General features: G+C 45.3%; 1 protein-coding gene across 1 annotated transcript; it reads right to left on the minus strand.

The window, feature by feature from the left end:
* Positions 1-921: 921 nt before the first annotated feature.
* LOC148777767 (liprin-alpha-1-like) lies at positions 922-15,237 on the minus strand. Its single transcript, XM_088836649.1, has 4 exons — positions 15,094-15,237; positions 4,552-4,614; positions 2,844-3,067; positions 922-1,033 (listed from the first exon to the last, which is right to left on the minus strand). The coding sequence occupies exons 1-4, from the start codon at positions 15,235-15,237 to the stop codon at positions 922-924; spliced, it is 543 nt and encodes a 180-aa protein (XP_088692775.1).
* Between the last annotated feature and the right edge of the window lie 1,245 nt (positions 15,238-16,482).

Consider the following 16,482-nt stretch of genomic DNA (forward strand, 5'->3'; position numbering starts at 1 on the left):
CTAAACATGGAAGCAAGCTGGTACATGTGCTTTAGAGCCACACACTCTGTCACCAAAAGCCCTAGGTAGTCATCCTGTTTTTAGACTCGGAAGAGTGAGGAAGCCCGACTTCTTCCCTGGGGCCCCCGGCTTTTAACCTGGTTTCACACGTAGAGCTGGCCTGAGCGCACGGCCAGGCCCATCAGCAAGCAGACCAGTTGAGATTCTTGGGTTTTGTCCCCACCGCATGCCCTGCACCCTGCAACCAGGCATCCCCAGTGGAAAATGTGCGGCACGGTTTTCACATGCCATGAGAGCTGCCTATGGTTACTTTCATGAAGCTGTCTGCTCCCTGAGAAGAGAAACTTCCCTGCAGCTGCTGTGCCCAGCACAGGCCAGGCCCAATGTTACAGAGGCAGGCTCTGGCTGAGTTCACGATGACGTGGTAAGCCAGTGGTCCAGAACTGAACTGAACTGAATTTGTCACGGTGCCATTATGGAATGATTAAAGACTAGGCAGTTTTAAAAAATCTTAGACCTCTGAGCGTAGCAAATGTACCTGATTTTCTTCTGGGTAAATAGAGAAAAAACAAACAAACAAAAGAAAACCAGTGTGCTGGGGGAGGGACGCGGCAGGGAGGAGGCAGACACATATCCCAGTCGTGATGCCCAGCTTGTCTACTTCCTGCGGCGGGCTGTGCCACCTCCTTTGGGGCTTGGAGCGCCCACTGCTGGGCGAGCAGGAGCTGGGAAGCGAGGAGGCGGGATACAGGTTGAGGGAGTATGTATGGCAAAACCAACCAATATAGTATTGTAAAGTAATTAGCCTCCAAAAAGAATAATAATAATAAATAACTAAATACACTGAAAGAAGACATAAAGCCATTGACAGGACACATAGACATCCCTTTAATAAAATATAAATTTGACAACCTGAAAAAATTAATAAATAAATAAAAAATAAATAAAATGACGGAGGTTGCCTAAGCTCCCGCTGCCCACACTGCTCTCAGTCTCCTCGGCCGACTGCTCCGTGTTCTTCTCTTCGATCAACCTAAAATAGAATAAAACCCGTCACGTGCCTTTGTCAGCAGGGGAGTGTGTCTCGACAACACATTTGGGCTGGCATTCTGTGTCACGATTAGCAAATTCCAGGAACAGTTGCTCAATTAACATCTCAGCAAAAAGGTTCAACTTTCCCTCTTTTGAATATTCTCAAACTTAGAGTAACTAGCACTGAGTCTTACAAAGTGGCCCCTGATCATTCACGTTTGATTGCACTTATTTACTCTAACATTCTGACGGGGCCTGGATGGCGACTCTCTCCCTGTGAGGAGATACCTGAAGTTGACAACCTCTACCTTTTCCCTGCTCTCAGGGCAGAGATGCACGTCAGTGCCTCAAGTCTTTTCCACTGGGAATCGGGAACTCTGTACAGTCAAAACAGAGATTCACGAACAAGCTGGAGTTTCCAAATACAAGTCCCCAGACCAGATGAAGTGCTGAGTTGATCTTTTTTTTTTTTTTTTTTTGAGGTTGTGTATGTACAAACGCATCACTTGATGAAGTTCTCCCCCAGCTTTATGTGAGTTTCTGGATTCATGTCAATGTGCCGTATTAACCTAGAATTCATGGTTACTGCTCTTCTCCCCTAGTGTGTCATGGAGGATGTTATACAGCAGTTTAAATACTCGATTATGCAAATAAAATGATTTTCAAATTAAAATATAAGATTCTTACAGGAACTAAACTCTCCAGTTTCACTTCTACTTATACATCTTGAAAGTTTTTCAGTGTTGATAAGTTGATGGACAGAATTTACCATTACATCAAGTCAACTTGTTGTATAAGGAAAAATCACTTTTACCTGACAACTTGCTGTAAAAATAAGAATATTAATATATAACCATTCCATATTTCCTGCGGGGATGGGGAAAGACAATCTTTCTGAGCTCGTCTGTGCTCAAACACGGCCTACAAAGCAGTCCGTCTATGGCGTCAAAAGTGAGGTGGCACAACCAGCAAATGCTGGTTGTGCCATCTATCCCCTGCCTTTCCCCCAGTCCCCCCACGCTCGGCTGACAGGGACGGGCACCTCGGCCTCAGCTGACGTGACGAGAACAATCTGAGCAGCAGCTCTCCCAGGTCCTGTGCAGGGTCGCCGGCCTGCAGCCACTCTGAACGTGGACTAGGGACAGGGGAACCGCTGTGCGGGTGTGGCACCAGGCAGGCCTCGGGGCCCCCAGCCACCTGGCTGTACCCAGGCCCAAGGCCCCCTGCTCACCACTAGGTGGGCCTTTGGATTCTGTCCCCTTTTGTAAATTGCTATAACTGCCAAGACGATGTCTAAAGAAAACTTCTTAAATCTACTGATGAGATGAGTAAAACTCAAACACATGTCCTTGGACCACTGTCTTCCAACATGCCAATCTTCACACGGTATTAAGTTAAAAGGGAAAATGCAGATCTGAGTGGGAATTTGCTAACCACAAAACCCCAGCTTTTCTGATCCAGGCGGCTTTTCACCAGAACGTGGGAGGCTCTGAGCGACACAGGAGGGCACGCCCTCAGTGCTGGAGGGTGCACGGGCTGCAGGGGACACCGCCTCAGCACCTCACCCACCTTGGGGCTCAGAGCTGAGGGGGGGACACCCCACAATGCCCCCCACAGAGTGCTGACACCACACTGTGGACAGAACGCCTTGGCTGACTGAGCGCTAGAATCAAGGGCAATCTTGGAACTGAAAATTCTTGAGGCAGACATGAAGTCAGTTTTCTTACTATGGAACACTCAGACTTCTCTAAGGAGAAGACAGTTCCCCAGAGAAACCGAGTTTCCGGGGAGCTGGCATCAGGCGCACCCACCGGATCTCTTCGATGATGGTGTCCAGCTGCCCCTGAAGCATCACAGTCGGAGTCTCAGCATCGTTCTGCCCGCTGGGCGACAGCTGAGTGGCCGAGCTGAAGAGGGTGACCCCGTCGCCCTTGCCATCAGACACGCCCTCGTCACTCTCGAACGCCTGGGCCACGTTGGCCAGCATGCTGGCTTGCTGCACGCGATCCCAGCCCTGTTCCTTCAGGGTCTGCACCTGGGCACGAGAGGACCACGTCTCGTCAGCGACATTCAGGGAAGCTCAAGTCTATCAGGAACTGAACACAATTTTACATGGAAGCCCTGACTGAGGATAAATGGGCCATGCTTAGGAGACACTGGCATCTCTTAAGCGAGCAGTACTGAAGAAACGGGCAGGAGAATTCAGTTCCCATATGGCCTGGTGACACTCAGCTCTTAGCGTGGACAGAAGGCAATCCTATGAGGTTATTCACAAGCGAGGGCTGATGGAGTCAGGGACAGAAAGCAAACATTAAAAAAAATACATCCATGCCCCCATCAGCCAGGCTGAAGGAAAATAAGGAAAAGCAATCCTTCAGCTCCAGAGCCGCTGGGTCCACCTCAGCTGTCATCACTTGTACTGGTTCACCGAGGAGGGCCATCCTCGCAGGTTCCCAGCCCTCCGTTTTCCAGGCTGGTCTGAACTCCCACAGACAGGAGAGAGCAGGGGCAGCCAGCGGACAGGAGGGCCAGCCCCGCCGCAGCTCTCCTCTCGGGGCACAGGCCCTCGGCTGTTCTGGGCGGCGGCCCCTCGCACTGCAAGGGCGGCTCTGTCATCAGAGACGCACGGGAGCGTGCCTGCGGGGCCCCGTGCCGCCCTCCCGCTCTCACACCTCACACCCTTCTCTCCGCAAATGTCCCCCCTGCCCCACTGTCACCCAGGTCCTGCCTTCTTTTCCCAGACATGACCTCAAAGCAACTGAGGGGCAGCCTCGAGATGCTGGTTTGCCGGCTCCCTGTCCCCCGGGGCCAGTGCCCTCGCCCCCTGTCTTCGTCACGACCCCTCCCCAGGGCAGGGCCACCCCCTTCGCTGGCTCCAGGACCACCTGCCATCATTCCTGCTCCGCTCCAGCGAACCAACTGCCTATTGGTTCACCCCCATTCACCCCCGCGCCTTCAAATCGCACAACGGGAACCAGCAGATTCCTCCTCCAGGGCTCCCTGCAGCGCCTGCTGCGAGTCTCTGAAAGTTCCCTGGGAGCGGCCTCTACTGTCCCCCTCCCTGCCTGGTCTCCAGCTCTCTGCAAGCAGGCAGTGTGCCCCGCCCCGCAGGGCAGCTCCGCGGGGGCTCTCAACCCCTGGACTGCCAGAAAAGCCCCAGAAATAAACTTCTAAGAAAGAAACGAAGGGGTGAGGGTGGACCGAGAACAAAGTTCGAGCACGGCGGCTGCTAACACTGGGGCCATCGGGGGATCTGGCTCACTGATGCTTTCTGTAAGGGTTGTGGGCACAGGTCTACGTCTGTTCCTTTACACACTGCCTGTGGATGCTGTCACGCTTATTGACTAGCATGAAATGCTGCTACTCAATTATTCGTAACCAGTAAAGACATTCACTCTGAGGCCCTCTTGGGAACAGTTTTCCAACTCCTGTCCTGGAGCTTTTCCCCACACACAGACCAAGCCGGGACAGGCCACGCCAGATGTGCCTCTTTGTAAAGGGGCCATGGGGCTGGCTCACCTTATCCTCCAGATCATCCATTCTCTTATTGTGTTCTTCCTTCACATCGTCTCCCTGCCTTGCCTACAACAGGAAAAACAAAAACTCATGAACTTCAAGAGCAAAGTACGGTCCTTCTCTTAAAAGCACCGGGGAGGGGAGAAGGAACAAGATGGCGGAGGAATAGGACGGCGAGACCACTCTCTCCCCCACAAATTCATCAAAAGAACATTTGAACGCAGAGTAAAGTCCACAAAACAACTTCTAAATGCTGGCAGAGGACGTCAGGCACCCAGAAAAGCAGCCCATTGTCTTCGAAAGGAGGTAGGAAAAAACATAAAAGATAAAAAGCGAGACAAAAGAAGTAAGGATGGAGCTCCGTTCCGGGAAGGGAGGCTTTAAAAAGAGAGAAGTTTCCAAACACCGGGAAACACTCTCAATGGCGAATCTGTGGCGAGACTTGGAAGCTCAGAGGGCCACATAACCCTCTTTTTTTTTTAAGATTTTTTTTAAAACCCACAGATTACCCGCCAAACGGTAACTCCCAGCAGAGAAGCAGCGCAGACGCCTGCATACGCCATTAGCAAGCGGGGGCTGGGCATGGAGGAGCTGGCTGAACTTAGAGAGAGGACTGGGCTTGAATGCCGCGAGAACATTTTGAGAGAACTGGGGAGAGCAAAGCAGACTGTGGGACAGCTTCCCCACGAAAAGGCGGAAAGCTCTAACCTAAGACTCGGCCAGCCCCACTCACAGAATAAAGGACTGAGCAGAGTGAGCCGGCTGCGGTCGGCCCATCCCCCATCCCCCCCCCCCCAAGACAGGTAGGGAGCGTAGCCAGAGCCGGAGCGGGTAACCGCAGCCCAAGAAAGGCATCTGATACAAAGTGCAGACAGGCTTCTTGCTAGTCAAGACTTCTTGGGCTCGGGCCGGTCGATATCCCCCTGAGAAGGTGCGCCGGTTTTACACCCAGAAAACTGAGTGGCGGGGACTGGGGAGGCGATAAGTCGCAGCGACCGCGCTCGCCAAACACCTGGTCCCCTGAGCTGCTCGGACCAGGGAAGGCACAAAACGCAGGCCCAACCAAGTCTGCGCCTTTTTGGAGTACCTGAGAACCTGAACTTGAGCCGCTCAGACCTGGGAAGTGCATACAACCCGGCGCTGGCCTCGGACAGTTCCCGGCAGAGCAACCTAGAGCCTGTGCAGTGTAGACTGGGACAGCGTACGTGCTGTGAGTGGGGGCAAACCCAGTGTGGCCGAGACGCTGCGAGCACTCCCCACAGATGCCAGAGATATTCGTCTGCAGCGTTCCTCCTTTCCCAGAACAGGACTGAACAACTGAGCCTTAAAAAGTGTCCACCCACCTCCTAGTATCAGGGCGGAAATCAGACACTGAAGAGACAAGCAAACAGAAGCTAAAACAGAGGGAACCACCTTGGAAATGACAGATAGAGACGTCTAGAGGCTACTCCAAGAATAAGACCAAAAACCAGAGGCAAGAGGCTTAAGCCTGAATCCTGAGAACACCAGAGAACTCCTGACTCCAGGGAACATTAATCGATAGGAGCTCATCAAACGTCTCCATACCTACACTAAAACCAAGCACCACCCAAGGGTCAACAAGTTCCAGAGCAAGACATACCACGCAAATTCTCCAGTAACACAGCAAACTAGCCCTGAGCTTCAATATACAGGCTGCCCAAAGTCACTCCAAACCCACTGACATCTCATAACTCATTACTGGACACTTCATTGCACTCCAGAGAGAACAAATCCAGCTCCACCCACCAGAGCACCGACACAAGCTTCCATAACCAGGGAACCTTGACAAGTCACCTGTCCAACCCCACACACAGTGAGGAAACTACATAATAAAGAGAACTCCACAAACGGCCAGAAGAGGGAAAGGCCACCCCAAGCAAAGCATTATAAGCAAGATGAAGAGGCAGAGAAATACCCAGCAAGTAAAGGAACAAGATAAATGCCCACAACACAAACAAAAGAGGAAGATATAGGGAATCTACCCGACAAAGAATTTCGAATTTTGGTGGTGAAAATGATTCAAAATCTTGAAAGCAAAATAGAGTTACAGATAAATAACCTGGAGAAAAGGATTGAGAAGATGGAAGAAAGGTTTAATAAGGACTTAGAGGAAATAAAAAAGAATCAATATACAATGAATAATGCAATAGATGAGATCAGAAACACTCTGGAGGGAACAAACAGTAGAATAACAGAGGCAGAAGACAGGATAAGCGAGCTAGAAGATAGAATTGTAGAAATAAATGAAACAGAGAGGAAAAAAGAAAAACAAATTAAAAGAAATGAGAACAATATTAGAGACCTCTGGGACAATGTTAAACGCTCCAACATTCGAAACATAGGAATCCCAGAAGAAGAAGACAAAAAGAAAGACCATGAAAGAATACTTGAGGAGATAATAGTTGAAAACTTCCCTAAAATAGGGAAAGAAATAATCACCCAAGTCGAAGAAACCCAGAGAGTCCCCAACAGGATAAACCCAAGGCGAAATACTCCAAGACACATATTAATCCAATTAACAAAGATCAAACACAAAGAACAAATATTAAAAGCAGCAAGGGAAAAAACAGCAAATAACACACAAGGGGATTCCCATAAGGATAACAGCTGATCTTTCAACAGAAACTCTTTAGGCCAGGAGGGAATGGCAAGAAATACTTAAAGTGATGAAAGAAAATAACCTACAGCCCAGACTACTGTACCCAGCAAGGATCTCATTCAAATAGGAAGGAGAAATCAAAAGCTTTACAGACAAGCAAAAGCTGAGAGAATTCAGCATTACCAAACCAGCTCTCCAACAAATGCTAAAGGATTTTTTCTAGACAGGAAAAACAGAAAGGGTGTATAAACTCGAACCCAAAGCAATAAAGAAAATGGCTACAGGATCGTACTTATCAATAATTACCTTAAACGTAAATGGGTTAAATGTCCCAACCAAAAGACAAAGGCTGGCTGAATGGATACAAAAACAAGACCCCCATATATGTTGTCTGCAAGAGACCCACCTCAAAACGAGGGACACATACAGACTGAAAGTGAAGGGCTGAAAAAGATATTCCATTCTAATAGAGACCAATAGAAAGCAGGAGTAGCAATACTCATATCAGATAAAATAGACTTTAAAACAAAGGCTGTGAAAAGAGACAAAGAAGGAAACTACATAATGATCAAAGGATCAATCCAAGATGAAGATATAACAATTATAATTATTTATGCACCCAACATAGGAGCACCACAATATTTAAGACAATTACTAACAAGTATGAAAGGGGAAATTAACAATAATGCAATAATAGTGGGAGATTTTAATACCCCACTTACACCTATGGATAGATCAACTAAACAGAAAATTAACAAGGAAACACAAACTTTAAATGATACAATAGACCAGTTAGACCTAATAGATATCTACAGGACATTTCAGCCCAAAACAATGAATTTCACCTTTTTCTCAAGAGCACATGGAACCTTTTCCAGGATAGATCACATCCTGGGCCATAAATCTAGCCTTGGTAAATTCAAAAAAGTTGAAATCATTCCATGCATCTTTTCTGACCACAATGCAGTAAGATTAGATCTCAATTACGTGAGAAAAACTATTAAAAATGCCAAAATATGGAGGCTGAACAACACGCTGCTGAATAATGAACAAATCATAGAAGAAATCAAAAGAGAAATCAAAATATGCATAGAAATGAATGAAAATGAAAACACAGCAACCCAAAACCTCTGGGACACTGTAAAAGCAGTGCTAAGGGGGAAGTTCATAGCAATACAGGCACACCTCAAGAAACAAGAAAAAAGTCAACTGATTAACCTAACTGTACATCTAAAGAACTAGAAAAGGAAGAAATGAAGAACCCCAGGGTCAGTAGAAGGAAAGAAATTGTAAAAATTAGGGCAGAGATAAATGCAAAAGAAACAAAAGAGACCATAGCAAAAATCAACAAAGCCAAAAGCTGGTTCCTTGAGAAGGTAAATAAAATTGACAAACCACTAGCCAGACTCATCAAGAAACAAAGGGAGAAGAACCAAATCAATAAAATTAGAAATGAAAATGGAGAGATCACAACTGACAACACAGAAATACAAAGGATTATTAGAGAATACTATCAGCAATTATATGGCAATAAAATGAATAACCTTGAAGAAATGGACAAATTCCTAGAAAAGTACAACTTTCCAAAACTGAACCAGGAAGAAATAGAAAATCTGAACAGACCCATCACAAGCACGGAACTAGAGGCTGTAATCAGGAATCTTCCAGCAAACAAAAGCCCAGGTCCAGACGGCTTCACTGCCGAATTCTACCAAAAATTTAAAGAAGAGCTAACACCTATTCTACTCAAACTCTTCCAGAAAATAGCAGAGGAAAGGAAACTTCCAAACTCATTCTATGAGGCCAACATCACCCTAATCCCAAAACCTGGTAAAGACCCCACAAAAAAAGAAAACTACAGGCCAATATCACTGATGAACATAGATGCAAAAATCCTTAACAAAATTCTAGCAATCAGAATCCAACAACACATTAAGAAGATCATACATCATGACCAAGTGGGCTTTATCCCAGGAATGCAAGTTTTCTTCAATATCCGCAAATCAATCAGCGTAATACACCACATTAACAAACTAAAAAATAAAAATCATATGATTATCTCAATAGATGCAGAGAAAGCCTTCGACAAAATTCAACATCCATTTATGATAAAAACCCTCCAGAAAGTGGGAATAGAAGGGACATACCTCAACATAATAAAAGCTATATATGACAAACCTACAGCAAACATTATCCTCAATGGTGAAAAACTGAAAGCATTTCCCCTAAAGTCAGGAACAAGACAAGGGTGCCCACTCTCATCACTACTATTCAACATAGTCCTGGAAGTTTTGGCCACAGCAATCAGAGCAGAAAAAGACATAAAAGGAATACAAATTCGAAAAGAAGAAGTAAAACTATCACTGTTCACTGATGACATGATCCTCTACACAGAAAACCCTAGAGGCTCTGCCAGAAAACTACTAGAGCTAATCAATGATTACAGTAACGTTGCAGGATATAAAATCAACACACAGAAATCCCTTGCATTCCTATACACTAATAATGAGAAAATAGAAAGAGAAATTAAGGAAACTATTCCATTCACTGTTGCAACGAAAAGAATTAAATACTTAGGAATATATCTACCTAAGGAAACAAAAGACTTGTACATAGAAAACTATAAAATGCTATTGAAAGCAATCAAAGACGACACTAATAGATGGAGAAATATACCATGTTCATGGATTGGAAGAATAAATATTGTAAAAATGAGTATACTACCCAAAGTAATTTATACATTCAATGCAATCCCTATCAAGCTACCAACGATATTTTTCACAGAAGTAGAACAAATAATCTCACAATTTGTATGGAAATACAAAAAATCTCGAATACCCAAAGCAATCTTGAGGAAGAAAAATGGAACTGGGGGAATTAACCTGCCGGACTTCACGCTCTACTACAAAGCCACAGTCATCAAGACAGTATGGTACTGGCATAAAGACAGAAATATAGATCAACGGAACAAAATAGAAAGCCCACAGATAAATCCACGCACCTATGGACACCTCATCTTTGACAAAGGAGGCAAGAATATAAAATGGAGAAAAGACAGTCTCTTTAACAAGTGGTGCTGGGAAAACTGGTCGGCCACTTGTAAAAGAATGAAACTAGAACACTTCCTAACACCATACACCAAAATAAACTCAAAATGGATTAGAGCGCTAAATGTAAGACCAGAAACTATAAAACTCCTAGAGGAGAACGTAGGCAAAACACTCTCCGACATAAATCACAGCAGGATCCTCCATGACCCACCTCCCAGAATATTGGAAATAAAAGCAAAAATAAACAAATGGGACCTAATTATAATCAAAAGCTTCTGCACAGCAAAGGAAACTATAAGTAAGGTGAAAAGACAGCCTTCAGAATGGGAGAAAATAATAGCAAATGAAGCAACTGATAAAGGATTAATCTCCAAAATATACAAGCAGCTCCTGCAGCTCAATTCCAGAAAACTAAGTGACCCAATCAAAAAATGGGCCAAAGAACTAAACAGACATTTCTCCAAAGAAGACATAAAGATGGCTAACAAACACATGAAAAAATGCTCAACATCCCTCATAATCAGAGAGATGCAAATCAAAACCACAATGAGATACCATTTCACACCAATCAGAATGGCTGCTATCCAAAAATCTACATGCAATAAATCTGGAGAGGATGTGGAGAGAAAGGAACCCTCTTACACTGTTGGTGGGAATGGAAACCAGTACAGCCACTGTGGAGAACAGTGTGGAGATTCCTCAAAAAACTGGAAATAGAACTGCCATATGATCCAGCAATCGCACTCCTGGGCATACACACTGAGGAAACCAGAATTGAAAGAGACACATGTACTCCAATGTTCACTGCAGCACTGTTTATAATAGCCCGGACATGGAAGCAACCTAGATGTCCATCTGCAGACGAATGGATAAGAAAGCTTTGGTACATATACATAATGGAGTATTATTCAGCCATTAAAAAGAAAACATTTGAATCAGTTCTAATGAGGTGGATGAAACTGGAGCCTATTATACAGAGTGAAGTAAGCCAGAAAGAAAAATACCAATACAGTATATTAACGCATATATATGGAATTTAGAAAGATGCAAATGATAACCTGTATACGAGACAGCAAAAGAGATACAGATGTATAGAACAGTCTTTGGGACTCTATGGGAGAGGGTGAGGGTGGGATGATTTGGGAGAATGGCATTGAAACACGTATGTTGTTATATGTGAAATGAATCACTAGTTCAGGGTCAATGCATGTTATAGGATGCTCGGGGCTGGCATGCGGGGATGACCCAGAGGGAGGATAAAGGGAGGAGGGAGGTGGGAGGGGGGTTCAGGAGGGGGAACTTATGTAAACCCGGGGCGAATTCATGTCAATGTATGGCAAAACCAACCAATATAATATTGTAAAATAATTTGCCTCCAATAAAAAATAAATTAATTACCAAAAAATAAATAAATAAATAAAAGCACCGGGGAGCCATGACGTGAGCAGCCTGTGCGCTGGTTCTCGAGGCGGTCCCCTCCCACGGCCACCTCTGGTGGGCTCTTGAGCATCCCCAGAGCAGACGGGCAGGGGCAGAGAGAGGCAGGGACTTCACTTGTCAAAGGTCACTCCCAATGCTTCTCTTTGGCTGAGCACCTGGGGGACCTTAGTGTCACCAGCCATTACCTGTTGGAGGAGCTCGGGGAGCAAGCAAATTTACACTCAGAAACAAGCAGACTTTAAAGGGGATCAGCTTACACACACGTTGGTAGAGAAAATTCCCAGTACATAATCAGAAGCTTGAGTCTGGTTTAAGGGGGTAAAATGAATTCAAATTATAAAGCAAAAGGTGAGAAAATTCATTTTGGGAAAAAAGCCAGTGGAGATAGACGTTCACATATTTTTCTTTACATGCAACATCACTTAAATTCTTTGTAATGATTGCTGTTGTTCAGGCGTGTCTGACTCTTTGTGACCCCATGGACTGCAGCATGCCAGGCTTCCCTGTCCTTCACTATCTCCCAGAAGTTGCTCAAACTCACGTCCATCGGGTCAGTGATGCCATCCAACCGTCTCGTCCTCTGTCGCACCTTCTCCTCCTGCCTTCGATCTTTCCTAGCATCAGGGTCTTTTCCAATCTGTCAGTTCTTTGCATCAGGTGGCCAAAGTACTGAACCTTCAGCCTCAGCATCAGTCCTTCCAATGCATATTCAGGACTGATTTCCTTTAGGATTGATTGATCTCCATGCAGTCCAGGGGACTCTCAAGATTCTTCTCCAACACCTCAGTTCAGAAGCATCGATTCTTTGGTGCTCAGCTTCTTTACGGTCCAACTCTCACATCCATACATGACTACTGGAAAAACCATAGCTGTAACTAGGTGTTCCTTTGGTGGCAAAGTAATGTCTCTGCTTTTTAATATGCTGTCTAGCTTGGCCATAGTTTTTCTCCCAATGATAATTCATATTCAGTTCAGTTCACTTGCTCAGTCGTGTCTGACTGTGCGACCCCATGAATCACAGCACGCCAGGCTTCCCTGTCCATCACCAACTCCCAGAACTTGCTCAAACTCATGTCCATTGAGTTGGTGAGGCCGTCCAACCATCTCATCCTCTGTCACCCACTCTCTTCCTGCCTTCAATCTTTCCCAGCATCAGGGTCTTTTCCAATATGAAAATTCATATTAAAAAACTGGAAATAATTACCTCAAGCAATTTTTAAATGTAATAACAAAGTTGGCAAGTCTGTGTTTTACAAAATGGGCATCAAGCTCGTGGTTTAAAAAGCTGTTTTAGGACCTACTATATATTAAAAAAAAAAAAAAATGGAGAGAAGACAAAAGAATGATCTATTTGAGACTGGCCCTGTGTTTGAAATTGCTGAGGCTAATTGCTGGGTCATGGGCATTTATTATACTATATTATAGAAGTGGTATATGATTATAACACTTTTTTGCATGTTTGAAATTTTCCACCTTAAAAAATTAAAACACAGGTTCAGTTCAGTTCAGTCGCTCAGTCGCGTCTGACTCTCCGCGACCCCATGAATCACAGCACGCCAGGCCTCCCTGTCCATCACCAACTCCCGGAGTTCACTCAAACTCATGTCCATAGAGTCGGTGATGCCATCCAGCCATCTCATCTCAGTCGTCCCCTTCTCCTCCCGCCCCCAACCTTTCCCAGCATCAGAGTCTTTTCCAGTGAGTCAACTCGTCGCATGAGGTGGCCAAAGTATTGCAGCTTCAGCTTTAGCATCAGTCCTTCCAATGAACACCCAGGATCGATCTCCCCCAGAATGGACTGGTTGGATCTCCTTGCGGTACAAGGGTCTCTCAAGAGTCTTCTCCAGCACCACAGTTCAAAAGCATCAATTCTTCGGCGATCAGCTTTCTTCACAGTCCAACCCTCACATCCATACATGACCATGGGAAAAACCATAGCCTTGACTAGACGGACCTTTCTTGGCAAAGTAATGTCTCTGCTTTTTAATATATTATCAAGGTTGATCATAACTTTCCTTCCAAGGAGTAAGCGTCTTTTAATTTCATGGCTGCAATCAGCATCTGCAGTGATTTTGGAGCCCAAAAAAACAAAGTCTGACACTGTTTTATTTTCTGTTAAAGTCTTCTCCAGCAACACAGTTCGAAAGCATCAGTTCTTCAATGCTCAGCCTTCTTTATGGTCCAATTTTCACACCCATACGTAACTACTGGAAAAACGATAGCTTTGACTATACGGACCTTTGTCGGCAAAGTGATGTCTCTACTTCTCAATATGCTGTCTAGGTTTGTCATAGCTTTCGAAGGAGTAAGCATTTTTAAATCTCATGGCTGTAGTCACAGTCTGCAGTGATTTTTGAGCCCAAGGAAACAAAACCTCTCACAGCTTCCACAGTACGGCATCGGCATTCAAATATTTTTAAAGCAAAACAAAAGTTTACTTTGAACTGGCTTAGTCATAAACAGCATCCCAAGCTCAACAGCCTCTGAGCAGCTGTTCTGAAAGTAAGGAAGTGCACCCCTGATTGGGAGACATTGAGCTCTCTGCCTAAGCGGGGAGGGCGCCTCACCGTGGGTCTCACCATTGGAGTCAGAACCACTGCCCCCTGGGAGCCCACGTCTGAGGCTCTGCAGTCCAGGCCCAGGAACACAGGCATGGTGGGGACAGTGCTGACACGTGAGGCTTTAAAACCCTCAGTAAACAATAGCATATGGTACGTAGTATTTTCTGATCTGCCTTTGGCAGCCACTATTTTGTATATCGTAATGCATTCCACCTCATACATTTCAATGACTTTCTAGTGTTTTATTTTTGTGGTGGGGCCAATGATACATGTTGGCACACACCGGCCCGACTCACTTTGTTTGAGAGAAGCCAGATTTGGTTTTCCTGGTTAAGTCCTGATTATCTGAGACCACACGGGAACAGGAGCGAGTAAGGCTCATCAAAACATAGGAAGGACAAATCCTAATCAGACCGGAGCTCTAACCCTGCCTTTTGTCACAATGACCCAGTTCTCAACAGGCTAGCCCACTGCCCTGAAGTTCCCTGCTGCTCTCTGCTCTTTCAGTAAAAACGCTAACAAGCCAACAGATTCACGTTCAAATAAAACAAGGGAGTCAGGAGAGGAATTCCACAAAATGGTTAAACCAAGTCCCAAATAATTCAAACCTGCAAGTTGCAGTCACCCCCAAATTTTAAAAAATGTATTTCTTTCCAGTACGCTGATTTACCATGATTTACCATGATGTACATCATGATTTACCATGATATACCGTGATGTACATAATTTACATGATGTACATGTTTTAGGGTCATAAGAACTTTACACGGGGACTTGATTTCCAACGTGGGAGGTCACATGAAAAGGTCTTTACCTTCCCTCCTCAGTAATTCAATACTATAAAAGTCAGACACAGTACAGTAAAGGCCATTACCTGTCGATGCATAGAATCCTCATTTGCGATTTCATTTTCAAGTTTATCATTGAAGTCATGCACATAGGCAGCTTCACGCTGTGTGGCGAGGGAGCGTTTCTCTAGGGTAATGATTCTCTTTTCCATGTCCTCCTTCTGGGCCATGGCCTACACCGGGCATTGCAGAGGAGAAAAGGTAAGTTGTTATCATGGAACACTCCGATACACTTAAGAGTAACAAAGCTGGACTAAATCCTAAGTTTCAAATCAAACATAAAGTCAGTGTACTCAAAATTAAACTCCTAGACGTGGCAGTTTTCTTGAATGTGAGCAAAAACACTCCTACCTCAAAGGTCACATTTGCCACGATGGGCAGCCATCTGTCGGAATGTTCTGCCCGACTACTCGGTTTACCAAGCTTCTTTGCTATATAATAAATCCAAACAGCAAACAAAAAGTATACTAATCTACCCTGTTATTGCAAGAATTCCAGGAGGGAAGGTATCTGGCATGAAGTCAGGACCTCTGTCTGCTACACCATACAGGCGGACTTGACCCAGAACAGGGAGGGACCTTCAACAGACCCAAGAGGGGGCTCTGAGGCTCGTTTCCTCGGGTAAAAGTTGGAAAAATCTCATGCAATTTCCTCAAAATTAAAGTAAGACTATTAATGAGTGGAAACAGAAGTCAAAGTGTAACACAACTGGAGGCAGCCTTCTCAAGCAGAGTTAAACCACATGTATGAAATGCTCAAACCAGGACCAGAACTTGCTGCTGGTGCGACTCCTGTCTGCCAGCTCAAAATCCATTTTGGGTCCCTCCGCGGTCACTAAGTAACCAATGTAGGCCAAGTCCTAATATTAAAAGTGAAAGGTCTTAAAAACACTTTTTCCAGAATTCTCAACGTATTAAACTCTGTCACCTAATCTCCTCCTGTTGCCAAAGAGTAGTGTGAGAAGGTTATACAAACATGTGCAAATATTTCTGTTTTGAGTTCTCACACAGAATTCCTCACACCAAGCTACTAAACAAGTACACCTGCTGGAACACATGCTGGAGGGGCTCTGTCTGAGACGGTGTCACGGGGGAGGGGTGGGGCAGGGTGGGGGCTGTCTGTCTGCATACAGAGGAGAGATGAGGCTCACAGGAGGAGGCCTGAACCCCCAGCACTCTTCTGTTTTCACAATGACCGTTAGGTAGTTTCTCATAAATCATGACACCCGCAGACACGACTGCCAGAAACATCAGGAGTCTACGCGGTTACACAGCTAGGGCCTGAGGACCTGAGGGTGAGCAAGTGCCACTCGACTGGTCTGACCGCCGGGATCACCGTCACACATCCCTGTCAAGGAGCGGAAGCTCAGCAAACCAGAGAAGACGGCCAGGCAAGCTGCCTCGGCAGAACCCACA

This window comes from Moschus berezovskii, chromosome 5, assembly GCF_049115385.1.
Source record: "Moschus berezovskii isolate FMDL1 chromosome 5, NW_MosBer_1.0, whole genome shotgun sequence".
Classification (NCBI taxonomy): Eukaryota; Metazoa; Chordata; class Mammalia; order Artiodactyla; family Moschidae; genus Moschus; species Moschus berezovskii.

Excerpts from the sequence above, each read along its gene's own strand:
- LOC148777767 (XM_088836649.1), bottom strand. The coding sequence starts at position 15,237 with ATGGCCCAGAAGGAGGACATGGAAAAGAGAATCATTACCCTAGAGAAA. Across the intron at positions 3,068-4,551 it reads TGGATGATCTGGAGGATAAG|GTGCAGACCCTGAAGGAACA; the intron begins GTGAGCCAGCCC and ends TCTCGTGCCCAG. Across the intron at positions 1,034-2,843 it reads ACCATCATCGAAGAGATCCG|GTTGATCGAAGAGAAGAACA; the intron begins GTGGGTGCGCCT and ends ATTCTATTTTAG.